The sequence below is a fragment of the Scomber scombrus genome, chromosome 1 (genome assembly GCF_963691925.1).
Source record: "Scomber scombrus chromosome 1, fScoSco1.1, whole genome shotgun sequence".
NCBI classification, from domain to species: domain Eukaryota; kingdom Metazoa; phylum Chordata; class Actinopteri; order Scombriformes; family Scombridae; genus Scomber; species Scomber scombrus.
Window position 1 is genome coordinate 13,771,320 of NC_084970.1, and position 24,609 is coordinate 13,795,928.

The 24,609-nt window shown below is 38.6% G+C and overlaps 3 protein-coding genes across 4 annotated transcripts in view; 1 reads left to right on the top strand and 2 right to left on the bottom strand.

Moving 5' to 3' along the window:
• styx (serine/threonine/tyrosine interacting protein) overlaps window positions 1–3,211 on the top strand; it is a 4,676-nt gene extending 1,465 nt beyond the window's left edge. The window contains 9 exon segments of the mRNA XM_062418292.1: window positions 114–211; window positions 379–439; window positions 551–585; window positions 679–720; window positions 875–896; window positions 898–926; window positions 1,246–1,318; window positions 2,195–2,288; window positions 2,631–3,211. Of these exon segments, the coding sequence (XP_062274276.1) occupies window positions 114–211; window positions 379–439; window positions 551–585; window positions 679–720; window positions 875–896; window positions 898–926; window positions 1,246–1,318; window positions 2,195–2,288; window positions 2,631–2,704 (528 nt within the window). The 3' untranslated portion in view covers window positions 2,705–3,211.
• An 88-nt stretch (window positions 3,212–3,299) lies between these two features.
• Window positions 3,300–9,260, bottom strand: gnpnat1 (glucosamine-phosphate N-acetyltransferase 1). Of its 2 annotated transcripts, XR_009925315.1 has the most exons (7): window positions 8,976–9,260; window positions 7,166–7,329; window positions 6,940–7,002; window positions 6,661–6,788; window positions 6,291–6,352; window positions 5,653–6,114; window positions 3,300–5,177 (listed from the first exon to the last, which is right to left on the bottom strand). XR_009925315.1 is itself a non-coding variant. In XM_062420924.1 (6 exons), exons 2-6 carry the CDS (start codon window positions 7,317–7,319, stop codon window positions 5,967–5,969), a joined length of 555 nt encoding a protein of 184 aa, XP_062276908.1. In that variant the 5' UTR covers window positions 7,320–7,329; window positions 8,976–9,260; the 3' UTR covers window positions 5,216–5,966. The 2 variants fall into 2 exon arrangements, 1 of the variants encoding a protein (XP_062276908.1); XM_062420924.1 differs by lacking the exon at window positions 3,300–5,177 and having other exon boundaries at window positions 5,216–6,114.
• A 2,203-nt stretch (window positions 9,261–11,463) lies between these two features.
• On the bottom strand, window positions 11,464–23,269 carry LOC133982037 (E3 ubiquitin-protein ligase AMFR-like). The gene is made up of 14 exons (XM_062420936.1): window positions 23,126–23,269; window positions 22,299–22,605; window positions 22,105–22,197; window positions 21,806–21,970; window positions 17,831–17,983; window positions 17,017–17,057; window positions 16,249–16,381; window positions 15,998–16,131; window positions 15,770–15,880; window positions 15,143–15,342; window positions 14,942–15,045; window positions 14,300–14,434; window positions 13,764–13,957; window positions 11,464–13,549 (listed from the first exon to the last, which is right to left on the bottom strand). Exons 2-14 carry the CDS (start codon window positions 22,551–22,553, stop codon window positions 13,399–13,401), a joined length of 1,869 nt encoding a protein of 622 aa, XP_062276920.1. The 5' UTR covers window positions 22,554–22,605; window positions 23,126–23,269; the 3' UTR covers window positions 11,464–13,398.
• Window positions 23,270–24,609: the final 1,340 nt, after the last annotated feature.

Sequence of the window (24,609 nt, forward strand, 5' to 3'; positions counted from 1 at the left end):
ATTCAGAGAATTTAATCCTGGCACTGAGAGATAGTGACACAAAGAAACTAAGACAAAATACACTTTTCATATGTTTCCAGCTCATAATATTCCTTTTCTGTCTCTTTGTCTAGCTGCCAATTCTGGAGAGACAGGGCATAACGCATGTTGTGTGTGTCCGCCAAGACATTGAAGCCAATTTTATCAAACCTAATTTCCCTCATACATTTAGGTAAGGTGAGAACTCATCAAATCTGTGTCACTGGAGTGTTTAAAATGACATTCAGGTAACATTGCTGCAATTTTTGTTTTTTGTCTAAAAAAAAAACAACTGACTTTTGTGTTTAAAAAAATAAAGAAGTGAACTCTTGCCAACCTTTGAACTTGGTGTTTTTGCAGATACCTTGTGTTAGATATTGCTGACAATCCAGTGGAAAATATAATAAGATTTTTCCCTTCGGTGAGTTACAAAGCAGGCTTTTTACTTCCTTTTTAGCAGGCATTGCATTTAACACAAGGTGTGGCATTTCCATTGTGTCTGATGTCCTGTATTGAATTTTCCTCCTAACAGACTAAAGAATTTATTGATAGCTGCCTAACAACAGGAAGGTAAGGATGCGGTTATCATTTTTTCAATCACTTTGAATATGAGAGATATAAAATAAGTCTTTTAACAACAGTCTTTTGGTTGGCTCTTTTAGGAAAGGTACTGGTTCACGGGAATGCAGGGATATCAAGAAGGTAAGGGTTGTTTGATATCATTTCATACTGAAACTCATGTGAATAGTATAACATTCACAATCCTTGGATACTGTATCTTTAATTTTCTTGACATTCAGAGCAGAAGAGCACAAATTACAGTGAATATAAACTATTTATTAATTTATTCTTTCAGTGCTGCCTTAGTGATTGCATACCCTTATGGAAACATTTGGGATGAAATACAGGTGAGTTTTTTTCCCCCTTCATCTCAAATGATTGCTTTCTGTTGGACCCTCAGGGAGAACACCAATATAAATGTTCTAATGTGTTAAATGAATGATTGATTTAGATGCACAATCATATTTTTTCCCTCTTTTGCACCAGTATCTGACAAGCATGTATGATCCCACATGTACATTTTGAGTTTAGCTTGTGTCACTAATATGCAAAGCGGTGTAAAATTCTCAGTTTAACTTTCTTTAGCATTTGTTACAGCTGAAGTGATAATGTTACTATTTGCTGTGTATATCAGTGGTTGTTAATCTTCTGCCATGTTAACTCTAGAGATGCATTCAGCCACGTACAAGAGAGGAGGTTCTGCATTAACCCCAATGTCGGCTTTGTGCTTCAGCTACAGGTAAGGGTGGTTTTACTTGGATTTGGTAGCATCTAGTGGTGAATTCTTATTAATCAACAAGACACATTCCCGTTACTGAAAATAAATGCACAACTAACCTGTTAATCAACACAATATCCCACTGTGAGCTCTTTGACCTTAAATTGCAAGGAAGCCTCTGTATCACTAACAGGCCACAGTCAAATCCGCAGCATCTGTTCAACCACCACAGTTACTCTCACTTTTGTCTGCTTTTTACAAACATATGTGGAATTTGTGGAATTTGGTCTTTTCACGATATTGTAGCAGATCATGCCTCCAGTGGCATGTGATCATCTTTTGTGGGAACACTGAAGAAACAATTTTAATATCTTTAATAATAATATACCACCTCTGCAGTTTTTTTCCAGCTTGGGCCTCTATTGGCCACATTAAGTAAACCACTTACTATTATGACATAGGATAAATTATCATCTCTTTTGACATTAGATATTGCATACATATTTCATTTTAAATCTGGTGGATGCAAATGCTTCATCTTGTTCACAATATCCTGAGTAGACTCAATGGAGATATTCTCAAATTAGGCAGGATGTGTTGCTCACATGCTGGGGATACCACTGACTGACTTTATTTTTGGTGTATATGTCTTGGGATATTTTGTTGTCACGTTGACGACAACAAAAAATGGAGCATTCATTTGATACAAATGAGGCAAATTGAGGATTGCTGGATATAATCAAAAGCTACAACATCTCATTTTTAGACTATGTTGAGGTAGAGTTTGAATCATGGAGAACATGTGCAGTGATAAACACTTTATAGCAACACGTACTGTGTGGGTGACTGCATATTGACACATATTTTAACTACTCAATTCTTCTGTTTGTTTCCTAGGAGTATGAAGCGATCTACCTAGCCAAACTGACCATTAAGATGATGTCACCGATGCAGTTGGGCAGGTCCTTCTCCTTACAAGCCGGGATGCCAGGTTTGTACATAATGTGCCCAGTCCTGCACATTGCACAGTCACACCCATTTACTCAGATCGTGTGACTTTGTCATTGGACCAGCATAAAAATAATGATGTGCAGAGTTTTCACATTTCTCACATCTTGTGATGAATGCTTACAAGTGAAAGACAGAAACAGATGCTCACGTTCAGACCCTCGAGTACTTGCTCATTCTTCCCTTGATACTAATTTTGCTCTCCCTGAATGTTGCTATTGTCATGCATTAGAGACTGAAATGTTTCAGTTATTAAACGTGTTGAAAATGGTTAAAAGCATCATCAGATTTAGTTGTTTTTGTCCATGTCCACATTCCTTCACAGGAAGCCGTAAACGCAGCCTGGAGGAAGACGAGGACTTTGGAGCAATGCAGGTCACAGCAGCGCAGAACGGATGAGCTTTGCTGATATAGCCGTGTGGCACAGTGCACTCTTCTTCTTTCTTTTTTTTTTACATTTTTAATGGGATTAAAAATGTAAATATTTGAACTTTTTCTAACGGGAAGGGATGAGGGTGGGATGGGGAGGACCACTCATGTCTGAGACATGCAGTTCTGAAGGGAAATTGGGCCAATTTGATAACTTTTTTTTTTTTTCTTGAGCTGTATGCACTGATGATTGAGATTTTTTGCAGTTTTATAGTATTTAAAGCATTTTGCATTTGCAGCGGGACAGTATTGCAATAATGCACTTTCGATACTTGAATTTGTGTGGACGACCAGAAGGGGGCAGTCGGCAAAAGGGAAAGTAGCCAGGATGTCACCCAGTGGAGGACATGAGAAGAGAAGTAGCTAATGCCTTTATTTTGGGAGTAATAGGATTATGGACTAATATCAAGCTTAATGTTGGATAGTAAGGAATGGAAAAATAACAACTCAACGCATAATAAAAACAAGTCTGACTGAGTCCTACTGAGCTGTGTGTTTACATCATGATGTAATTCTGTTTTTCACCTCAAATTTTTCTTATCAACATGCTGTTATTATTTGACACATTTTACAGTCACGTAAATATGATGGTTCTTTTTTCTAACATTTTTCTGGAGTTCTTGCTGTATATGTCAGTAACTCAATAAAAAACAGCTATTGACATGCACTCTTTACTAATGTACTTTATGAGTTTTAGGGACAGAATGTCACCCAGCAGGCTGAAAACCATAAGAACTCATTTAAAACAAATGTGCAATCACTGAAAATATAATCATCAAATCTAGAAATGCAGGTAACCCACCACTGTAGTATATTTTATTTGACTATTACATGTTTGGAAATAAATTGCATTTAATAGGTGCCCCTGTTCTCCTGACAGCACAATTAAAAAAACCAAACTACAAAAACTTAAATATGAATTAACTTATAAAACTCATTTCATACCCATTACAAAATGTTTCTTTCCTTCTATCCAAATTTAACCGATCATCCAGATATAAAACTTCCAGAATCTTCCATAAAATTTCATACCACTACTTCACAAAATATAATCTTTTTGTTCACTTTAAATATACATTATAACAGTCTTGGCTTAACAGTTATGCTTCATGTCTTGTATATGACCCTTCATCTTAATTATCCAGCAGCACTGCCAGATCAAGAAAAGTTTTATGATACAACTTTTCACCAAAAAAACCCAAAATGAATGTCCCAATCATATTTAAAGAAAAAAAAATAAAGATGCTTTTCTTTGGTGACTTGCCCTTGACAATCAATGCAATCTGTATGAATAAATTTGAATCAGGGCGCACTTACACTAGGGCCAGTTGTTCCGTACCGTGCTGAAGCACGGAAGTCCCCCATCCCCCACTGGCCCGCACTCACATTACCTCAAACCCAAGTGTAATCAAGCACGGTAGCCTCCGACACATACGTTGCGCAAAAACATAGGCAGACAGTTTACTCTCATAAAACATGCACAGGTGTGTGTTTGCGTGCTGTGCGCCTGTAAAACACAACACAGCCGATCAATTAACACAACGCACTATGATTAAAAAGTGCAAGCTTGTTCTACTGAGTCATGCCGGTGTAGTATGCAGTACTAGATACTTGTGTAAAAAAGACTAGTAAAAGCAGACGTACTGATTCAACTCTTTACGCCAGTAAAAGTAAGACTTAGTCTTTTATGAGGGTCACAGTCACAGACAATAAACTTAGCATTTCATAATTGTGGTAGCAGCGGTGCAACAGATGTAATGAAGTCCACGCAGCACGCTGGATGAAAGCTAATATTAAGCCTATTCATTATAATGTCGATGGACATAAATTGAGAAATTTTGCCTTAATGATAAAATAATACACAAAAAATGGTTGTATTGGGAACCCATATATGCATAATGTATCCGCGTTGCATTTAGTGTTGCTTGAAATGACCAGGGCTCAGCTAGTGTTGCCTTTTAAAAATTGTTGATTTCCAGGGATTCCCTGGAAAATTGGCTTCTTTTCCCAGGATTTAAAATGTCTTATTTTCGGGGAAAATATTAATCCCTAGTGCGCATGCGTGACCAAGTGTACCGTGCTCAAGCGTACCGTGCCAGGGAAGTGTACCGTACTCAAGCACGGTACACTTGCACTCACTCTAGCCAAATAATCCGGATTTTAGGGGGCAAACGTGCTTGGGCACGGTACGATTGCCTAGTGTGAGTGACCCCTCATTCTGTGATCTACATTAAATCCATCAAGCATAGTTGTTATTGGAGTAAACTTGAGCTGTCATCTATTGTACATTTTTTCAATTGTTTAGATGCTTTTGTAATTTAACTTCATTTGGTATCATCTTGATTTCTCAAGCAGTTATATTTACTACAGCTGCAGGTATAATTTGTATTTTCTCTGTCAGAACACAGCAGTTGACTAATTCACAATGTAACAAAAATTGGCGCTTTTCCACTATACAGTTCTAGCACGACTCGACTCGTTTTTTTTGCATTTCCATCAGGGATAGTACCTGGTACTTTTTTAGTACCTGTTCTGGTGAGGTTCCAAGCGAGCCGAGCCGATACTAAATGTGACGTAAACAGACTGCCGGCCACTGATTGGTCAGAAAAAGTTGTGGCTGGACGAGTCATGAGCTGTCCCACACAAGAATCAAACCCGGCATTTTTAAATACAACATTTTAAATGCAACAGCGTTAAAGTCATTCGGCAATTTTCTTGGTTTGTGTGTGACAAAAAGCCCCATACAGCAGCAAGTACACCGCTGCCTCAATGTGCTCCATTGTTTATGTGTTTTGTGTCGCGGAGCCGTGCTATGACAACCCCGCCCACGTTGAGTAGGTACTTTTTTGTAATGGAAAAGGTCGAGTCGAGCCGAGTAGTGCTAGAACTGTATAGTGGAAAAGCGCCAAAAGTAAGACATTACATTTACAGTATCTGACATTGCTTTCTTCCGATGGTTGGGGAAGAGGACAGCAGAGCTCCACCTTGGTGAGATAGCCTTGGTTACCAAAGGGGCGGAGAGCTTCAACATATTTTTATGTTTACTAAAGTGCTCTGAAATCCAGATGAGTATACAGGAACTGTTTGACAGACATAATCCAAACCACAAACTGATCCTTGGGCAGCTCTCCAAGTTCTTAAGACACTTTTGTCAATGCGAGTTCTGATGTCAGTGGGTGTATAAAGGTGTGGTCCATGTCCTCAAAACTGCGATTTAAAACCGCTTTTGTCCTCAGTCGAAGAACCGGCACTGCATGTATGCCTCATCCGAAGTGTTATAGCCAAACTTTTGGTAGAAAGCCACATTTTTGGGTGCACATTCCAGTGTGATCTTATAGCAATTCAGTTTTTTGCTGAGAAGAGTGAGTGTTGAAACTAACCTACAGGGAGAAGAGAGAGAAAGGAAGAAATCAGCACAAATCACAAGAAGTCACTGCTTCAAATAATTTCATGTCTGTGTTGGGAATTTAGGAGCTTACATAAGGTCCCACTTGTTAGAATTAAAAACGAGCTATAACAAAATGTCTTTGTTTTAGGCTCACACAAGTCTACTCACAGTTTACCCAGCTGCTTCCCCCTGCACACGTCACTGACTACTACCTCCTCCACCCGGCCTCTCTGCAAACAAAACAGAATAAAGAGGGTCTTCATTTCAGGCTGTTGAGTAATATAATTAATTTCAATCAATTTCAGTATCAATACATATGTATGTTTACCGTGCAATATTATAAAACGATCAATGTAACTTCCTTTTTCTTTTTTTTTTGGTTTATGGTGGTGAACTTATAATTACCCTGCTACCTAATAAACACCATATTAATGAGTAACTACTTTATGGGATTTGTCTTCTCAAAAGAACATGGAGAGAAATTACAGTTGCATTCATTGTTAAATACACACAAACTACCAGCTGGAATGTAATATACCTTAGCACACGAGTGAATGAATTTGTGCTCTGTGATCAACGTGGCAGTGGCAACAATCTGTCTCAGTTCTGTGTCTTCCACCACCACTACGTAGTAGTCTCCTGTCTTCTTCATATGCTCAAACTTCTCTGAAAGCCAACAGACAAAAACATCTTTGTTGATCTGTATTTATATTGGTTTGTATTTAACATTTTGTTTTTAATGGAACTGTTAAATGGTAAATGCTCTAAATCTCAGTTTTGTCTTTTATCAAATTAGCACCATGCAACCATAACTTACTTGTGAACTGCTCCTGTGGGACTTCACCTGCCTGAGTTAGTTGAGATAAAACCTTGAAGAATCCTGCAACACAAAAACAACACAAGTGTAAATGAAGATGATTAGAGTTTTTTTATTGTGAATTCTTGATTTCCTCCTGACAGCTTTTGTGGTCATGTTTTTATCTTCACATTCTGTCAAAAAATATATGTACTGGAATATGTTAGTCGTCCTGTCTATAACTCACCCCTGCTGTAGTCTGCCACACAGAGCGGCCTGAGCACCAGGCCTTCCCCTGGGCTGGAGGGGGAGATGTGAGGAGAGAAGGACACAGTGTTGCTACTCCAGTCCAGCTCCTGAAGCAGGGAGGGCTCAAAAAGCGGAGTCTCATCCTGCTGCATTCCACAATCTCTGCCAAGGAAACACACAGGCGGATAGACAGGTAAGATCACCGGCGCATACACATATAAATGAAAGCAAACTACTGAAAGTATGACACAGGGAAGATTGTATCTGTACAGTGAGGTAATAATGTCCTCAACCTGGATCGGGAGTGCCCTTGTTCTTATAGTCACACAGAACTTTGACCTGACAAATACAAATTCACTTCATTAAAAGTTAACTGCCATAATTCATTGGTTGACATGCAGGGGCTCACCCACATATGAATCATGATGCAACCCCGCCTTAAAAAACAGTGTATTATGGTGTTGCAATTCTTAACCATTCATTAACGATTTTCTTTCCAGGATATAGTCCGGGTCCAACCAGGAGATGTAATGTGACAAGGTAACATAGTGCTGCTGTTAATACAGGATGGTTTGTAACACATGAACCTGGCCAAAGTTGCATCCGCATGCAGCATAACACAATTACAATTCACTGCTGTTATCACTTCCCCGATCACCAAGCCACACAAATAAGAATAAAACTTTGTGAAGAATACAACTGTTTCATTTCATATGTATTTAGTTTAAACAGAAAAGGGTTAAGGGGGGAATAGGAATAGGGGGGGGATATTTATTTTTTCATGTCTCTTCAGATAAAGCCTAGACATTGAAACTATGGTGAAGGAGGTCAGTTATGTCATGTTGCTGGTTTGGTGTCAATATGAAAATCCACAGATCATTTTCACTGTTTATTTTTGCTGAGAACCGCGCAAAGGAAACAGGCTCAGCATAGACACCGTAGATGACGCATGACTGCCCAACCTGTGAACAGGTAGGAAAGAAGAGCAAGGCAAACGGCGGGTAAGCGGTGTGGCTCGAATAGTCCCGACGTCTGGTCTACACAACACACACATACTCTATTACAAATGACAGAGGTCTGCTAAAAATACGCGCCAAGTCTACTTTTGACCCGAGACAGAGTAGCTCGAGTCGGCCACGAAGTCAGACACAGGAACGGCATAGAGCACCCGGTCAATTTTCAAAATAAAACACCCTGTGCCAACGAGGGACATGAGTCTATCCGAAAATACTTAGCTGGCACATTTACATATTTGTCAGGTGTGTCAGAGAGCGAGAAACGAGCACACACCCACACACACAGGTGGAGGCTTGGGCTATAGGTTAGCCTAGGCCACTCAAATGTCAAACTGATAAGATTATTACGAATCCATGACAAAGAGCAGCGAAAGAGCTGAAAAATGAGCCCCTGGTGTAAGCAACCAGGCCCCTACTCGCGCGAAGTTTGACAACTAGCAAAGCTTCCGTATCCAAACTATCACTTTTCTTTATCTGAAAGTATTGAAAAAAACAGAATCATTATTTATGTGTCCCTTAACTTTCCCACTCCGGGTCGGAGGCTAACTTCAGTGTCATGGTAACGGTTGGTTTCACATATAACGTCCAGTAACCGAGGTAACGTTAGCCATATAACTTCATTATGTAAAAGTATTTCCTCTTGTCTCGTAAAAGATACATGAGATTGCCTTCAGTCACTCAAGCAAACTTTTAGCGGCCCAGCTAGCGTCAGAGCTCTCATTAACTTGTCACTTTACTTTAAATATTTAGCCTTCCATGCTAAGCAGTTAGCCGGATAGCTATACTACTCACCGGTAAAACACCACGCACAAACAGAAGGTCCAGCTGAATTTCCCAGAGTGAGATAACGTACTGTGACAGTCGTTTTATGGTCTGTCTTTCAGTGAGGTTGGGCTTCATCATCTGTCTGAACAGCGTCGGCGTTTTCTGCTGCTGTTTCCGCCTTGTAGCTGATGTGAGTCACACATGCGCAGTCGCGTCCGCCATCGTGGGCCATCTTGGACAGCTACTTACGGCAACACCACTTGGACAAACTACTGTTATAGGTTGGATAGATGTATTTCATACACGTTTCAGCAGTTGGATGCGAGTCCGCGCAAAGTATAGAAACAATAAAAGTTCAACACAAGTTTGTTCCATGTGTATGTAACCGAGGAAGTATTAATACACGAGCCGTTTTTCGCGCATGCGCAATGTCGGTACTCAACTTCGCATGTGTGATTCACATCGGGTAGCGACCATAGGTAGGCTGACCAAACGTCCTCTTTTCCCCGGACATGTCCACTTTTTACGTCCCGTCCGGGGCGTTCGGGTTTTTTTTATTAATTGATGATAATGTCCGGTTTTCCTTCTGTGTGTGTATATGTGTGTGCCCCCTGTACCCCGGTTGTCATTGTTTGGGTTAGCGTGTGTGACGTAATCCCCGAGAGGTTGCCCTGTGTCCAAAACTCACAACAAGAAAGCAGCAGACACCGGCGGTGCAGCTGAAGCGTTCAAGATGCCAAAGCGCAAATGCACGTTCACAGATGAACTGCGAAAAAAAATCCCAGTTTACTACCCGGTCGGGACTGGCTGAGTGCACCGTGTGCGAAGCTGGTACATATGTGTCTGTGTCCAATAAAGGTGCCGGGGACCTCACAGTTCATATGGACACGGAGAAACATGAAAAAGCAGTGCGAAGTGAGAGTAGTTCAGCAAAGTTGACTGAGTTCTTTGTGAAACCCGGAAAAACAGAGGATGCTGTAAATGCAGCGGAGGGTGCGTTGGCATTTCATACTGTGAAACACCACCACAGCTACAGGTTTTTCTAATACAGAAGAGGTATTATTTAGAACATTATTTCATATCATTTATTTGTCCACTGAGACTTGAAAAGAGAGTTATTATTTTACAAGTTGATTTTTCTAACACAGAAGAGACATTATTTCTATCATTATTTTATTCCAGAGATTCTACATTTATTTTACATTTTTATATATATATATTTTACAATTGAGGCATAATAAAGAAAGTTCAGTTACCTATGGGAAGCCTATCTGAATTTTGTCTTTGGGAGATATTATTTTGTAATATATCAAAATATTCTATCCATACATATAAACTTTAAATATATTAAAATTATAAGGAATCTTTGAGTAAACTGCGAGTATCATTTAAGTAGGCTATCTCGTGACCGGGCTGAGTGTCCTCTTTTTTGGAAATCAAAATATGGTCACCACATCGGGTGACGTGGCAGAGATGCTCGAGGTGATACTGTTCTACTGGAAAATGATGTTCACTCACAACTTCACACCGCATAGCTCCACCTTGTGGAACAATAGTCTGTCAAAGAAGATGTCCAAAATGGTAAACATAATTTTAAAATATCATATACATACGAATAAATGGAAGAACAGCAAACCCTCCATAGTCTGTTAAAAATGAAATCAAAAACTACATGACATCTTTAAAGGTACTTACGGAAGAAAAACAGTCCATAAATGATTTATATGAAATTATGTCAAAGTCTCTTGTTCTTTAAGTTACAATCCTGTTTTGTTTTAATACGCTTAAAGCATTTTTGTTAAAATGTCAACCCCTATGTTTATGTACTTTTATTTTGTTTATTATTTTTGTCATGTTATCTTGTCCTGTTGCTAATTGCAAATGTTGTTTGTTGAGATGTATACAATGATTCTACAAGCTTAAATGGAAATTTATATGTATACATATACTTTTATGGGTTGTAGGCTTGTAATGTTTCAGTATGCAAGTTAAATGTTTCCTCCAAGGAGTTTTGTAAATTGAAATGTGAAATAAAGTTGGAAAAAAAAAAAGATGCTCGAGGTGACAGGTGCGGCCAAGTGACGCCAGACAACTAGTCCCTGTATGTATTATATGCTCTGCCTCTATATTTACATGTATTGAAAATTTATAGATTTGCCTTTGTTATTTTAGTAAAATATCTTTTTACCGTACTTAACAAAATCCATTCCCCAATATATAAAGAGTGTCTGTTTTGTGAAATGTATATTTTAGTTTATAAGTGGCTAAATATAACAATTATTTCCTTCTCGTATAACTCAGTCCAGCACAAATACATTTATTGGCCTAATAAACTCAAAGGTCAAGAGTACTGGATATTTACACAACCTATTAGGCTGGGTTCTCCAACAGTATTGATTTTAGGAAGGGTATTAGCAGGTGCACAGCAGTATCTGTGTTTGAAAAATAGAGACTGGAGGGTTTTTCCATCTACACAAAAACAAACAAACAAAAAAAACAAGCAAGAGTCCATTCAGTGTTTTGTTAAAAAGCTGTAGAAGCTCTGTTTATTGAGTGAGTCTTTTGTATTAACATATTTTACAAAAACTAGATTTACAGAAATTATCCATAACTGAACCATTCTTGATTTAGGCACAAAATACAGGAAAGCTCAGTCCAAAAAGTTTTTCAGTTTTGATTAAATAATGGTTATGAAAGATAAGCCATGAATATGAAAATATATCATGGATTTTAAACGTTGTTAAATAACTGAATGTCAAACTGAGAATGAAAACTGTCGGATTTCTCTTTTTACATTTTGACTAATTGAAATCTAAATCCTATATTGTATCTTCTTACAACACCCCCAAACAAAGTTTGAGCATTAAAGTAACACACAGTAAAGATCACAACACTTCAGCTTTGAGTGGAAGTTTGTGGGCTGTTCTTTGGGATAAAGTGAAAGGATACAAAAGCACTTGCTAGATTCATGCACATCTCTCCTTGCACTGTAATCACAAGAAATCAAACACTTATAATACAGTCTCCATCTTTGTGTCCGTTGATATGTCTCAACCAGCTACAGATTCAGTGAAATTTGTATACCCCCCAAAAAACTTCATAGGCCGGGTCAATGCTGCACATTGCCGTACATTATTGAAATAAGATCTTTGAGCAGAGAATGATTATGTTCCTCACTGGTATGATTTTTCAATTAGAACTCCTCAATGTGAGCAGAAAAAGGCCGCACAAAAAAACCCAAAAAAATTCTCCATTAAGATTCTCAGTCATCCAGTTCAAAGAATATATAGAAGTATTATGTCGAAAGCAACTGGATTCAATGTTAATACTTGACAATGTTTTGCTTCTCATGCCAGACGTTTCATCACTACTACTGGAATGAGTGGCAAAGACAGTCCAGTGAGTCCAGCTGCCGCAAATGTAACTATTTCTATAAACCCTAAACATTTGTAAATGTTGGAAACTGATGACCTAGGACTCCAATACTAATGTATTCCCAGTAGAAAACAATGTTTTCTTATTCAGAAAGAAGTGCTCATGAGCAGAGGGTAATTTAAGAAAAGACTGAGAGGATGAGACCCATTGTACTTGAACAGAACATAATACGTCCCCTTTGTTGCCCTCACATCTCAAGGGAACATTATTAGAGAACAAAAATGTACATGCCCACCCCCCTTGTTAAATAACAAAATGCTAACTGTTTGCCATGGGTGATATTACATAAATACAGCACCCACATGGGTCAAAAACACTTTGTTTGCAGCATTATTTTGATCGAACATTCATGTTTGACAGAAAGGCTGAAAACAATACTAAAGTGACGTTCTCTTACTCCAATGTAAGAAGTAAAAATGTGTTGTCATTTTGCCTATGCTTAATTCACAGTTGAAACTCATAAAATAATAAAACACAAATACATCAGATGAGTTTCTCCATCCACAAGAAAGAGCTTCCCCCCACAAGTAAAACAAATGGAAAAAAAAGTCACATAAAAGGAAAAACAAATAAGGACGCAAAATAACTTTACTAACAGCGAAAACTTTAAACCCCTCTGATAAAAGACTTGAATCTTATGAATGCAAAGCATGCTCATTTTTGACAGCCAGTCCTTATCATTGCTTACTCTCTACTGAAGCTGGTGGTTGCAATGTGTGGCACGTAAATAGAGGGCACTGCAACCTTGCATTTCTTGACTTGCACTCATTGATTTATGTAATGCTCCAGGTAGTCAGGCTGGAATCAGTAATGCAGAGAACGTTCACAATTGCTCCATCTTATTATTTAGGCAGCCCAAAACAGTCCAAGGCCATGTTTGCGATGTGTTTTAATTATTGTTTTGAATAGGTGATGACCACTGACTGTACACCAAATGGGGGAAGATTTAAAAATCTCTGTCGTGCCTCTTGGGAAGATGACATGGTAGACTCTTTTGCTAATGCCAATCTGTGTATCAGGGTGCAGGGTCTTGTTGCAAGCGTCTCTCTGCAGCTGCTGCCATGGTTCTACGTCTCAGCACAGTAGAGTCTAATTCTGGGACCATGTCCTCCTCCAGTCCAGGCAAATCCTCATCCTGATCCTCTGGACTCTTGTTTAGATATCTCCTACAAATAACCAAAGACAAACATTTAAAAAGGTGTGATCATAGCAACAGAAAGTGAAAGATATTGGGAAAACACACCCAGAAATGAACACAAACCACAAAAAAGAATACAAAAATATATATAAGCAAGACAAAAAACAATTCCTGTTGAATATAAAACACATCAGAGCACCCTTATCTATTAGGCAGAAAACTTCAACTGGCATTGTACCAACCTGCGTGCATGCTGGATCATTTCCTCTTTCCTCTGCTTTAACATCTTCTGCCTCTCCTCAGCCGACTTAGAGAAACGACCACCTCTGACCTCCATGTTGTCTGGCTCACCGAGGCTTTCCTCAGCTGCTCCACTGGGCCCTGCCTGCTCTCCCTCTGGTCCAGCGGCCCCCTGTAAAGGGGAGCGCTCAATTGCCTGAAGAATGAACACAACCATAGTATCAAAATGACAGATTGTTATATCCGCCCGGCTTAAGCCCAGGGGGATCATGCCTTTGGTAGTATGTGTGTGCATATGCCTGTGTGTATCTGTCCTGAGCTCATCTTGCATACTACTGGACCCATCAGCCTAATATTTTTGGTGCATTTATGACTGTATGTTTAAGAAACTCTCTTGGTTGTGGTGATTTACAATATTTGAAAAAAGTGTTTATAACACTATTCCCTATGAGTGTTACTAAAAAAAAATCCCACATTTCACAGGCACCAATTGAAAAAAGAAAAAAAAATATACACATGAACCCTCAATTTAACAAACCTGTGTAGGGAAAGGCACCTGGATGCGTCCCTCCAGGATGTTGTCAGTGGTGACCTCCACAGAGCGGGTCAGCTGCAGGTCCTGCATTACCAGGTAGGAGGGCACCTGTGGGAACATCTCCTGGATCTGATGGGCCTGATGACATGAAGGTATGTCAAAATCAAACAGAGCAATAAGAAAAGGATTTAGAGAAAGACAGTTTGATAAGGAAAAGAGCAGAATATAATTAGTAGAAGTTCACATAAGAAGTTTTATAATATAAGCAAGTCTCAAACGTATACTATTAGTAAATGAGGAGTACAAAACTGTTTGTACAAAGCTTTTTGCTTAAATATACATGCCATTTTCTGTAACAACCTGTTTCTGCTAAATGTCTTGGTTAAATAAAGAGTTATCACTAAGTCAACAGACATTTACGAGGAATACAAATACCATATGAGCAACATGATGAAATTCAGAGCATTTGGACCATGTTACACACACACAGGCTATAGTCCGAGGGAACTGACACTGGCTACTACTAAACTCCAAGCAATGTCTAGAGTCTAGACAAAACTATTCCATTTCTGCCGTCAAATTGATATCATCGCATCATCTCAGAAAAAAAAACAAGAATTTCATCAGCTGTAAACACAAACTCACCATGGCCATGAGCTGAGAGTTGTTGGCTTGAGCGATCCCTAAGATATTGGTAGTATGCATCACTTCCACTGAGAAGCTGGGCAGCCAGCTGGCAATACGGGATCCTGTTGAAAAATTCATGGATATAATTCATTATCAGGAACAGACTCTGTGTAAAGTAACTCTGCCTTTAGACTGTCTTCAGATTTGCAATAGACTTACCATCAAAGTGGAAGAAATGGTTGTGTTGGTTGATATGTGGTCTAGCATCAGCAGCAGCTCCTACAGGACCAATGTTGTCTTCCAAGCCCCCACCCTGCTGCTGGCCTCTCGTCTGGCTGCTGCTGTCCCCACTGATGTTCAGGGATGTACGACATGTGGGACAGGAGGTGTCCTGCTCTAGCCAGGAGCGCAAACAAGAGCTGGAAATTCACAATGACACACATTCACACACACACACATAAGTTACAAATGTTATGTCAAATTATATTATATTGATGATATTATATGGTTATCATTATATATTAATATTTATATCATTTGTGCTGGGTGCTTCTTAGGCTGCCCTTTTTTTTCTTCTTTGGCTTAACTTGTGCTCAGACTCATACTGTAAATGCCTTGTGAATTTCAAACAGTAAAATGCAGGATGTTGGGCAACAACCAAACAAATTATACTGAATTCAAGCACAGCATGTTTAGCTATCTAGTTTCTGGGAAGGAAAGATAAACTCGTACTTGACTGTAGAGATGACTACAAGTTACAGGTCAAGGGCACATCTAAATCCGTCCCTGTGTACACTGAATTATGCATATAAACAACTCTTGCTGAATGATAAAACCACTCTTTACTTGTGGAAGAGGTGACCGCAGGGAAGTTTGCGTGCTGTCAACATGGTATCCCAACAGATGGCACAATCATCATCATTAGCTGCCAATTCCTCTGCAGTAGCAACAGCAAATCTGCATGAGAAAGTTAACATTACATACAATGGTGAACAAGTAAAGATTGGATGGCAACGAGTAGAAATAACAGATCTTTCATTAGAAACAACAAAAGAGCCCCACACCCGCAATTACCTGGCTTCCATGTTGTTGATGACACGAAGGTAGTTCTTGTGTCTGCGGACGCGGCGTTGGACCTCATGAAAGAGATACCGCAACTGCATGAAGATGACCAAGCTTGCCATGGACAGCCAGATGTTACCAAAAAGCTAGTGAGAGAAATATTATGGACAGAAAAATGTGGAAGTTTAGGAAAAAGAAACAGGAACAGACTTCATTCTTATAACAACACATGCCTGCCTACACCTGTCCACTCTGTGTCTTACCAGCATGTGGATATGGTGCATGAGATCCAAAAAGAGCATAGCCAGTTCCATGATGAAGTCTGTGTAGTAGACATAGGTTCCCTTACTCTCCCATGTCCCTGGGTGGTTCAGATCCCACAGATGGATGGAGTACCTGAGGGCGGAAACAGAGTTCTTTAAGGCCATGAAACACAGGTTAGATTTAGCATGGTGGCTGATGTAGCCCTCTTTTTGAATGAGAATTGGAAAACTAAATAAATAAATGAAACGAAGATAATGCTAAAAGTATATATGGTACAATAACAGCAGAAAGAGATAGCAAAACATTGACAAAAGGAACTAAATCTATCTGGATAAACATAATGAAAGAGTAGTGGAAATAGTGCTTTGCTGCTTAGCTCTTTATCTGTGTAATTACAAAAGCCAAACATAAACTGAGGTAACAATGTAAAATATATACATTTTTTACTTAAAAAGTCAAGTTAGTCGGCACAAAAAATATTTTGCCATGTACAAAGCAACATGATTGCACCTGAAAAAGTTTAAAACATTAGACTAAGTGTCTATGAGTGCCTCTGCTGATAAGAGCTGTTTCTGCTGTTTGTACAATCCTAACCACTCTCTGTGGGACAAAGGAGGCCTTCACATTGACGCTAATGAAACCAGAGGAAAACAAATGGCATTGCTAACATTAGCCCCTGATTCTAAATCTGCAGAGGCGATGTCATCTGTGCTGCTGCGGTGTGTGCACATGTATGCATGCCTTAAGGAAGCTTTAAAGGGACTTACCGCATAATGACATGCCCTGTGCGTACAGTCACCAGCAGACACTAAAGACAGAAGTACACATATTAACATGATATAGTTCTTGCAGTCTAATTTCCATATAAACCAATGCCAAATGTGACATTACAGTTGTGGCTTAAATAGTTAATATCTGACATAAATTATAAAGAATTGTGTTGTTATTTAAATGATAACATGATTGTTTGTGTGGTAAATCTTTTAAAATATGCATATCCCTTTAAAAGACAGTCTGCCTCCAAAAAAGCAACATCATTATTATTATTTAGCTTTTTTCTTGCTATAATGGCTAATTTTCTGCTGTAAAAAAGGCATGTCGTGTACAACATGGTGGACAAGTACAACCACTCAAAGTGAGTGTTCACAAAGACAGCAGTGATACAGCTAAATATAATCACTCACTGAAAAAAATTTCATGCAATGGAGGAACTTCATCGAACATGACTTGGCATTCCCTGCATGGTTTGAGAATGCAGTGCATCTTGAGTCTTTGTTGTTACCCAAAAAAAGTAATAATGCTGCGCACATAATATATCAAGAATATGAACCAGGATGCAGTAAGAACCAGAACTGATGAGAAAAACTGAAATCACAAAATCAATTTAAACCATTTGAGCCCCATTAAACACATTAGCTATTAAATAAAATTATACAACTTTAGGAAATACTAAGAGCTAAGAGAGAATGATAAAAAAAAGAGTCCATAATCATATGTGGTGCACAGTTGTCAAAATGCTTCTTTTTCTTTCTTTACAAAGCAAGCCTCCATTTTTATACAATTGTAGTTCCAGGATCTCACCTCGGCTGCCATAAAGGAGAGAGTGTGCATGCCATGAGAAGCTCCCAGCAGACCACAAACCACAGCCAGGCCACAGCAGTCCAGTAGCAGGGAAACCAGCAGACACAGCACTCGCACATGACTGTTCATGGGAGTGGAGGGGGAGAATGACAGCTGTAACAGAGAAAATGTAAGTTAGAAGTGGATTGTGCCTCACTCAAAGTGTCTCTTTCTTGGTCTTCTAGGAGAGCTTATGTTAGTTCAGGATCGGTTGCTCATGTGGCCCTGGCAACAAATAAAGTTGATTATTTGGGATCTTAAAGTGGACTTATGTAGGTAAATCATTTAGAGTATTTCACTATAATGCTCATCACTGTGAGTGAGAATTACATTTTTCATAATAGTGAAAAACCTGGCAAGAAGATGACAACATCTGGATGCAAATGTTAAGAAAATTGAATAGCAAAAGCTAAATAAAAAAAGAAATACATTTTAAAAAGGGAGAATACTGTTTAAAAAAACAAAAAAAACAAAAACACTAAATGTGTTCATTTTACAAGAGCATAAACCACTAATGTCCCCACACCTATCCATGCTCTAAATGGAAAACTAATTGACACAGTACAGCACTATAAATACTTAGGATTTATGTTAGACAGCAGATTGTCCTACAGAACTCAACTAAAAATTCAAATTGGATTCTTGTATGAGAGCAGAGCTTGTTTCTCTTTTCAAGACATAAAACAAATAAGGCTGAAGAACAATAGTAATAATAAATCTACTTTGTACATCTGCTCACAGACAGGCAATCATGCACTACTGGCCGCTGAAATAAGAATGTTTCAGTATTGGACTCAATTAGGGCCGGGACTCGATTAAAAAAAATTAATCTAATTAATTAGAGGCTTTATAATAAATTAATCGTATTTTAACCGCATATAAATATTTGACCTGAGAACAGTGAGAAGTAATTTTTTTTACATGGATTTTTAGTATCATTGAATAATGAATGAATACATAAGCTTAAGCAACACAAATATTGTTTATTTTTGTTCAAGTCCAACAGACCAGTGCAATTTCTGCCATTAAGTGTAGCAATAGCATATTTAGAAATATAGTACATTTCAGAAATTAGCTAGCTACCACACTAGCGTCCATGCTAGCTGCTATATGTTTTGCATTGAGGTGATACTTGAGGCTCGATGTGCTGCGGTGATATGCGAATTCCTTGTTGCATAGCTTGCACACAACCATGCTCTTATCCACACTCCCATCCACGGGGCCAACCAAAGCGGTCTCATCAGCTACTTTCATGTTCACTGTGGTTTGTTGTTGTCTGAACTACGCTTGTTAGAAAGCCCACATTGTTTTGAGTGATATTTACCTGTTTATAGTCTGTTTGCATTATAGGTTTCATTTGTCCTACGTTATTGAATGCAGCTGAGTTTTACCAACGTTCTTGAACGCACCACACCTGTGCAATTCTCCTTCTCCATGCGCTAGAGAGCTGACGTTTTTTCCCTTGCCTTTTTGCATCTTGCATCCTTATTGCCCTGATTTCCTGCTGTGTGTGAATGTATAAGGACCACAGCTGTAATAAAGCAGATAACTCCGTACATCTGTATCCGTGTTCTTTAATCGGGACACACTCACCATACCTTGCCACTCTAAACCAGTTAACTTCCTGGAGACCCCCACTATCTCCTTTTTAAAGCTAGTTGGTGCTCCAGTATAATCGGTCCGCCTGAAACTCATCCAGTGAGAAACGTTCCGCGGTGCAAAAATAAGTGTGATTAAAATGCGTCCATTTTTTTAACGCGGTAATTATTGTGTAATTAATTAATCTTAATTAACGCGTTAAAGTCCCGGCCCTAAACTCAATATCACATTCAAAGGACAATTCTACTGTAGCAACTGGGAGCATGAATCAAACTTTACACAACTCGTTTAAATCATAAACCCCTCACACACAACCCCTTTAAATCCATGTATGCGTAAAACACTGCTTTGGTCTATTAACTGACAGTTAACTCTGTCTGGTGTATAGAATACATCTAAGGACCTTATTACAAACATTAAAACAGCTCAGATGAAAAAAATAAAAGGAGATTTTATCAATTCTATGATACGTAAATACCACAAGTTTTCCCCCACACACTGACAACATGTTAAACCTATCATCATGAGCAGATTAATCTGGATGTGTGATCTTCACCCCAAAGCTAGAACCCACAGAAATAGGGACACATGAAGGAAGACAGCTGTGCTAACACAACCGACAGACTTAACCGTTCAACGAACTAAGAACAAAGAAATACACACATGCACATGTATAGTCAAAGCTGAGAGACCGATACAAAGTCAAACAGACAAATATAAAGCCATGTGTAGCACAAGATGTTCATATTCACACGCTAAAAGGTAAATATTTTACAGTAGAGCACACAGAAATAACCTTCTGATACATTAATACAGTCAGGCATTACATCACCATAACAACTTAGTGTCCATTTTAAATGTCATTGCTTGCAAGGAGGTGACTATTATGATATTTAGTTCTCTCCAACGTGCAAAAGCACAATCTGATACAGGGACGTTTCAATGTAGCGCCTGAAACTGTATCAGTGGCCTAACATGCCACTAAGTACTATTAATAGATCCAGAGCTTAAAAGAGTACAGTCACTCCCAGACTTTTGGGGACATTCACCACACCTTTAAAAAGACCCCTTTATAAAATATGAAGGTGCATTCATCAGGTGTCATCAAATGCCAGACTTTTTTCTACCTTACATTTTCTCTCAGTCCTTATGAAAAAAACAAGACCACCAAGAATGAAGATCTAGACCTATCATGTTTCCTGTATAGACTAAAAATGAACAGGTTTCATACAAGGTTGTTTAGATTATCTAGTAAACTCTATAGTGACTCATTACAAATAAATATAAGCGTTATAGCAATAATAACATTTGGTGCAAATGTTACATTTTTCCCAATAAGCCCTAGAGTTATTTGTGTTTGTTGTGATGATCCCTTTACTTGCTCAGTGACATACTGGTAATTTCCAGCGTCCTCAAGTGTTACTCAAATTTCATTACATCTCCTACTTGGATGAACTTAAGAATGGTAATGTGGTATTCACTTTGGAACTGACATTAGTGAAGTATTGTGTAGCCTACTGTAACAACTACGAGCTAAAAGACCTTGGAGGCTCTACAACCAAAAAGCAAATGATAACCATGACAACAGTGTCCTTTTCTTGACTTCAGGAGTTTCCTTTCATGGAGGACAAGCTTCTAAAAGAGTCTCATGGTCTGTCGCTTAAAATGACCAAACTCTAAATCATCTTTACATTTAGTGACCCATCCAGCAATATTATGTGTTTAAGGCTGCAACTAACAATTAATGTCATTATCGATTCTGTTGTTTTCTAGATTAATCGATTAGTTGTCTGATTGCTTGTTATGGTCTAAAAATTATGAAAAATATATATTGCTACTTTCTAAAGCCCAAGATCACGTCCTCAGATGTCTTGATTTAACCAAAAGACATTCAGTTTAATGTCACAGAGGACTAAAGAAACCAGAAAATATAGCTTCCAGGTAGCTGTAATCAGAAATTTTATTTTTTTGTTCTTTATATAAAAACAGATGAATCAATGATCAAAATGGTGAAATAATTATTAATTTATTGGTTGACAACAAATCAATTAATTGCTGCAGTGGCACATATATTTCAGATATATTCAAATTGATTAATTTTTATACAACCCATGAAAGATTCTAGACATTTGTTTTGTATTGTAAGCCGGTTGGTTGGTCTGGTCCAATATCATTAGCCGATAAAAGCAGATTCATAATGCTGATAATTTAGTACGCTTGGTTTATTGTCCAACCCTAGATTACCATGCAAGGTCAACCTAAACAAAAATCTGGCTTTTGGATACAAGAAGAGGTTCAAAAGGGGGGGAAAAAGTTGGTGTAGTTTATAATACTTACATATTCAAATCTGTCCTTGCAGAGCTGCACCATGAGGTGAAGAAAGACCAGGGCAGAGAACCACAAACACCACATGACCACCTCCTCCACTGTCTGTACGTTCAGTACGCCAAAGATGAAAATGAATTTGTAGAATATGAAGTTCCAAAACTTATCTTTTAGGTGCTGGGGGGGGGGGGGGGAGAGAAAACAAGATGAAGACAATGTTGGGTGGGCTCCCGATGGACATTTAATTTGGGCCTTTTTTAGGGAGGCTAAAATGTGAATAAAAAGTGGAAGCATTCATGTTCAGGTCTTACCTGCTTCTCACTGACTCTAAGTGGGCCAAACACCACATACTGAATCATTTTAGCGATCAGCATCAACGAGCAGCAGAAGGTGTTGACTAACACCTAGAGAGACACAAAAGAATAGCATGACAATAAATGTTTTGGTAATGACAACATCAACATCATATCAAGAAATGCAAAGTCCTATACTGAAAGACACTCACCCATACAAAAAGACTGTCAGTGACCAAGTACCACAAAACAGTGGTTGCCAATTCTGTGTTACTAATATCATTGTTTAGATGTTCAAGGTCCACTTCAGAGGGGGCTGGTGTGTCATCAGTTTCCAGGGCCCCAAATCCAGGGTCAGTCACAGTAGTGTAGGCGCTGAAGATGCTGCCAGCAAGCAAAGCCACACTCAGTGCTGTGTACGTCTGCAGGCTGGGCCAGGGAAACCTCTCCAGAAACAGCAGAGGCATCACTCTTAGCTTGTGAAAACGGTGTTAGTCCCGATCCAACAACTCAACAAACCTGTTAGGGCAGAAGTTTGTTAGCTAATATTGTCCAAACTTGACTAACCTCAGCGTAAACATAACAAACACTGCGTTGATTATAGAGGTTGTTTACTTGGGTTAATAACCAAGTGTTATGTGACATCGGGATGATTTGGAAATAAGTTAGCCAGCTGGGACACGACTTCGAGAGTTTTTTGGTAGTTTCCAGGATGTTAGCTGTCTATTCTCAGCTTCCTAGCGAGGCTAACTTAACGATAGCTCAATATAGTTGGTGAAGATGCAAATTACTCACGCATTATACTATTTAGCTCAATGTAATGATTACAATACACATATAAAAGGTAAAAACTGTAGGCCACCGACCAAACTGGCTAGTTCAGCTAACGCTAAATGAAAGCTCACGCCCCTAACATTAGCCATTTACCTGCCTACGTTTCCTAACACTGAGCTAGCTTTCAGGTTAGCTCATATTAGCTACGTAGCTAGCCACTATTAGCCACCAGTAGACACCAACCGCGTATTAAACCGGCACTTACTGCTTCTCAAAATATCTGTTATACTCAATATCCAGCGTCCCCTGTTGTATACAGTGGTGTACTTTTAATGCTGTTGCATGGCGAACATCGTAATTGACAACATCGTCTTGTTTATTTCACCGAGGAGGCAGCAGGCTGGGGGAGGCTTCCTCTGTTGCGCACTGTAACAACGTCATCGTTACAACTTTAAAGTCATAGTGATGAAAAATATCCTTTCATATTTTTCTGCACAGACAACGAACAATAAATGATCTAAAATATATGTTTTTTCTTGAATATGTAACGTTAATTAAAGCTTTATGGAAACTATGTGGGTGACCCTCTCAGTGTTTTTAATCACCTGACCTGCATCAGACTGCTTCTCTGCTTGTTCATACATGCATGAATCTATGAGGGGCCGTCAGGGACATAATTCAGAATTCCCTCTCACATACACATATGAAACCAAAAATACTCACATACTATACTGAAATTCATACACAGATACAAGTGAAATGCTTTCACATACACAACTGAAATGCTCTCACACAAACAACTGAAAAATTATATGCTTACACACAGTACTGAAACACTCACACACACTACTGAAACACTCTTACACACTACTGAAATGCTCTCACACACACTACTGAAACGCTCTCAGTATGTATACACAGTATACATATTGTCGTCATCAGAGTTTCATAACTCTTTCAAATGCGACAACAATCGGGCAGCAACTAACTGCTGCTAACCGGTGACATGCTGGACATCGCTATTCACCTCCTGCCAGCGTAGCACGTCACTACCCACAGCAGCTCCAGTCAGGAGAGGAGGCACACTGCGTTATTAAGCGCAGCAGTGCTTCAGCACATGGACATCATCACAAGAAAAAGAAGGTAATTATAAATTGTTGGGAGTTTTGAATTTACTTTAGATAACGTTACATTTCAGTATCTGAATACTTGTGTAATTGCAGCCGTTTTTTGAATTTATTTTGAAATTCATGCTTTTATTTTGAAATGATACAAACCAGAAGCGGTTCCTGTTAGCTCCGTAAACTTCACACTTAGACTGAAGAGCACCTGTAGCAGACTAGCAGTGGTATTACCTTGCAAGTTTGTTTTATCTTTTTTATTATCACTCCAAGTTTTGTGGTGTTTGCTACAGCTATGTGAACGTGGTTTATGTTGAAGATTTGTCAAATACTGCAGTTGCAAATTGCAATATGATTTGCGGTAAGTGTGCGATAAGTTTTACATTAATTTTCTTTGTAAAACATAACATGATTATGGGGTGATTTTTTGCAGGGATCTATAATATACAAAGATGTTTTCTTAGTCTGTAGAATATGATGAGTAGGCCTGGACATCTCTGTAGCACTATTTTTAATAATAATATTAAAGTAATATTTAATTTAAAATAGTACTTTGAAACAAATTTTGTCTTCAACAAATATTACACTTACTGTGATTGTGATTACATTTTAATTTAGCCCCATAGAT

What these genes read in the sequence shown, in the direction of transcription:
- LOC133982037 (XM_062420936.1), bottom strand. Translation starts at nt 22,553, where the DNA reads ATGCCTCTGCTGTTTCTGGAGAGGTTTCCCTGGCCCAGCCTGCAGACG. An exon ending in CCATTTCTTCCACTTTGATG is followed by an intron (nt 15,046 to 15,142) that starts GTAAGTCTATTG and finishes ATTTTTCAACAG; the next exon opens with GATCCCGTATTGCCAGCTGG. An exon ending in AGGTGCCTTTCCCTACACAG is followed by an intron (nt 13,958 to 14,299) that starts GTTTGTTAAATT and finishes TTCATTCTTCAG; the next exon opens with GCAATTGAGCGCTCCCCTTT.
- gnpnat1 (XM_062420924.1), bottom strand. Translation starts at nt 7,319, where the DNA reads ATGCAGCAGGATGAGACTCCGCTTTTTGAGCCCTCCCTGCTTCAGGAG. An exon ending in CCCACAGGAGCAGTTCACAA is followed by an intron (nt 6,789 to 6,939) that starts GTAAGTTATGGT and finishes GTTGGCTTTCAG; the next exon opens with AGAAGTTTGAGCATATGAAG. An exon ending in GGGAAGCAGCTGGGTAAACT is followed by an intron (nt 6,115 to 6,290) that starts GTGAGTAGACTT and finishes TTCTCCCTGTAG; the next exon opens with GTTAGTTTCAACACTCACTC.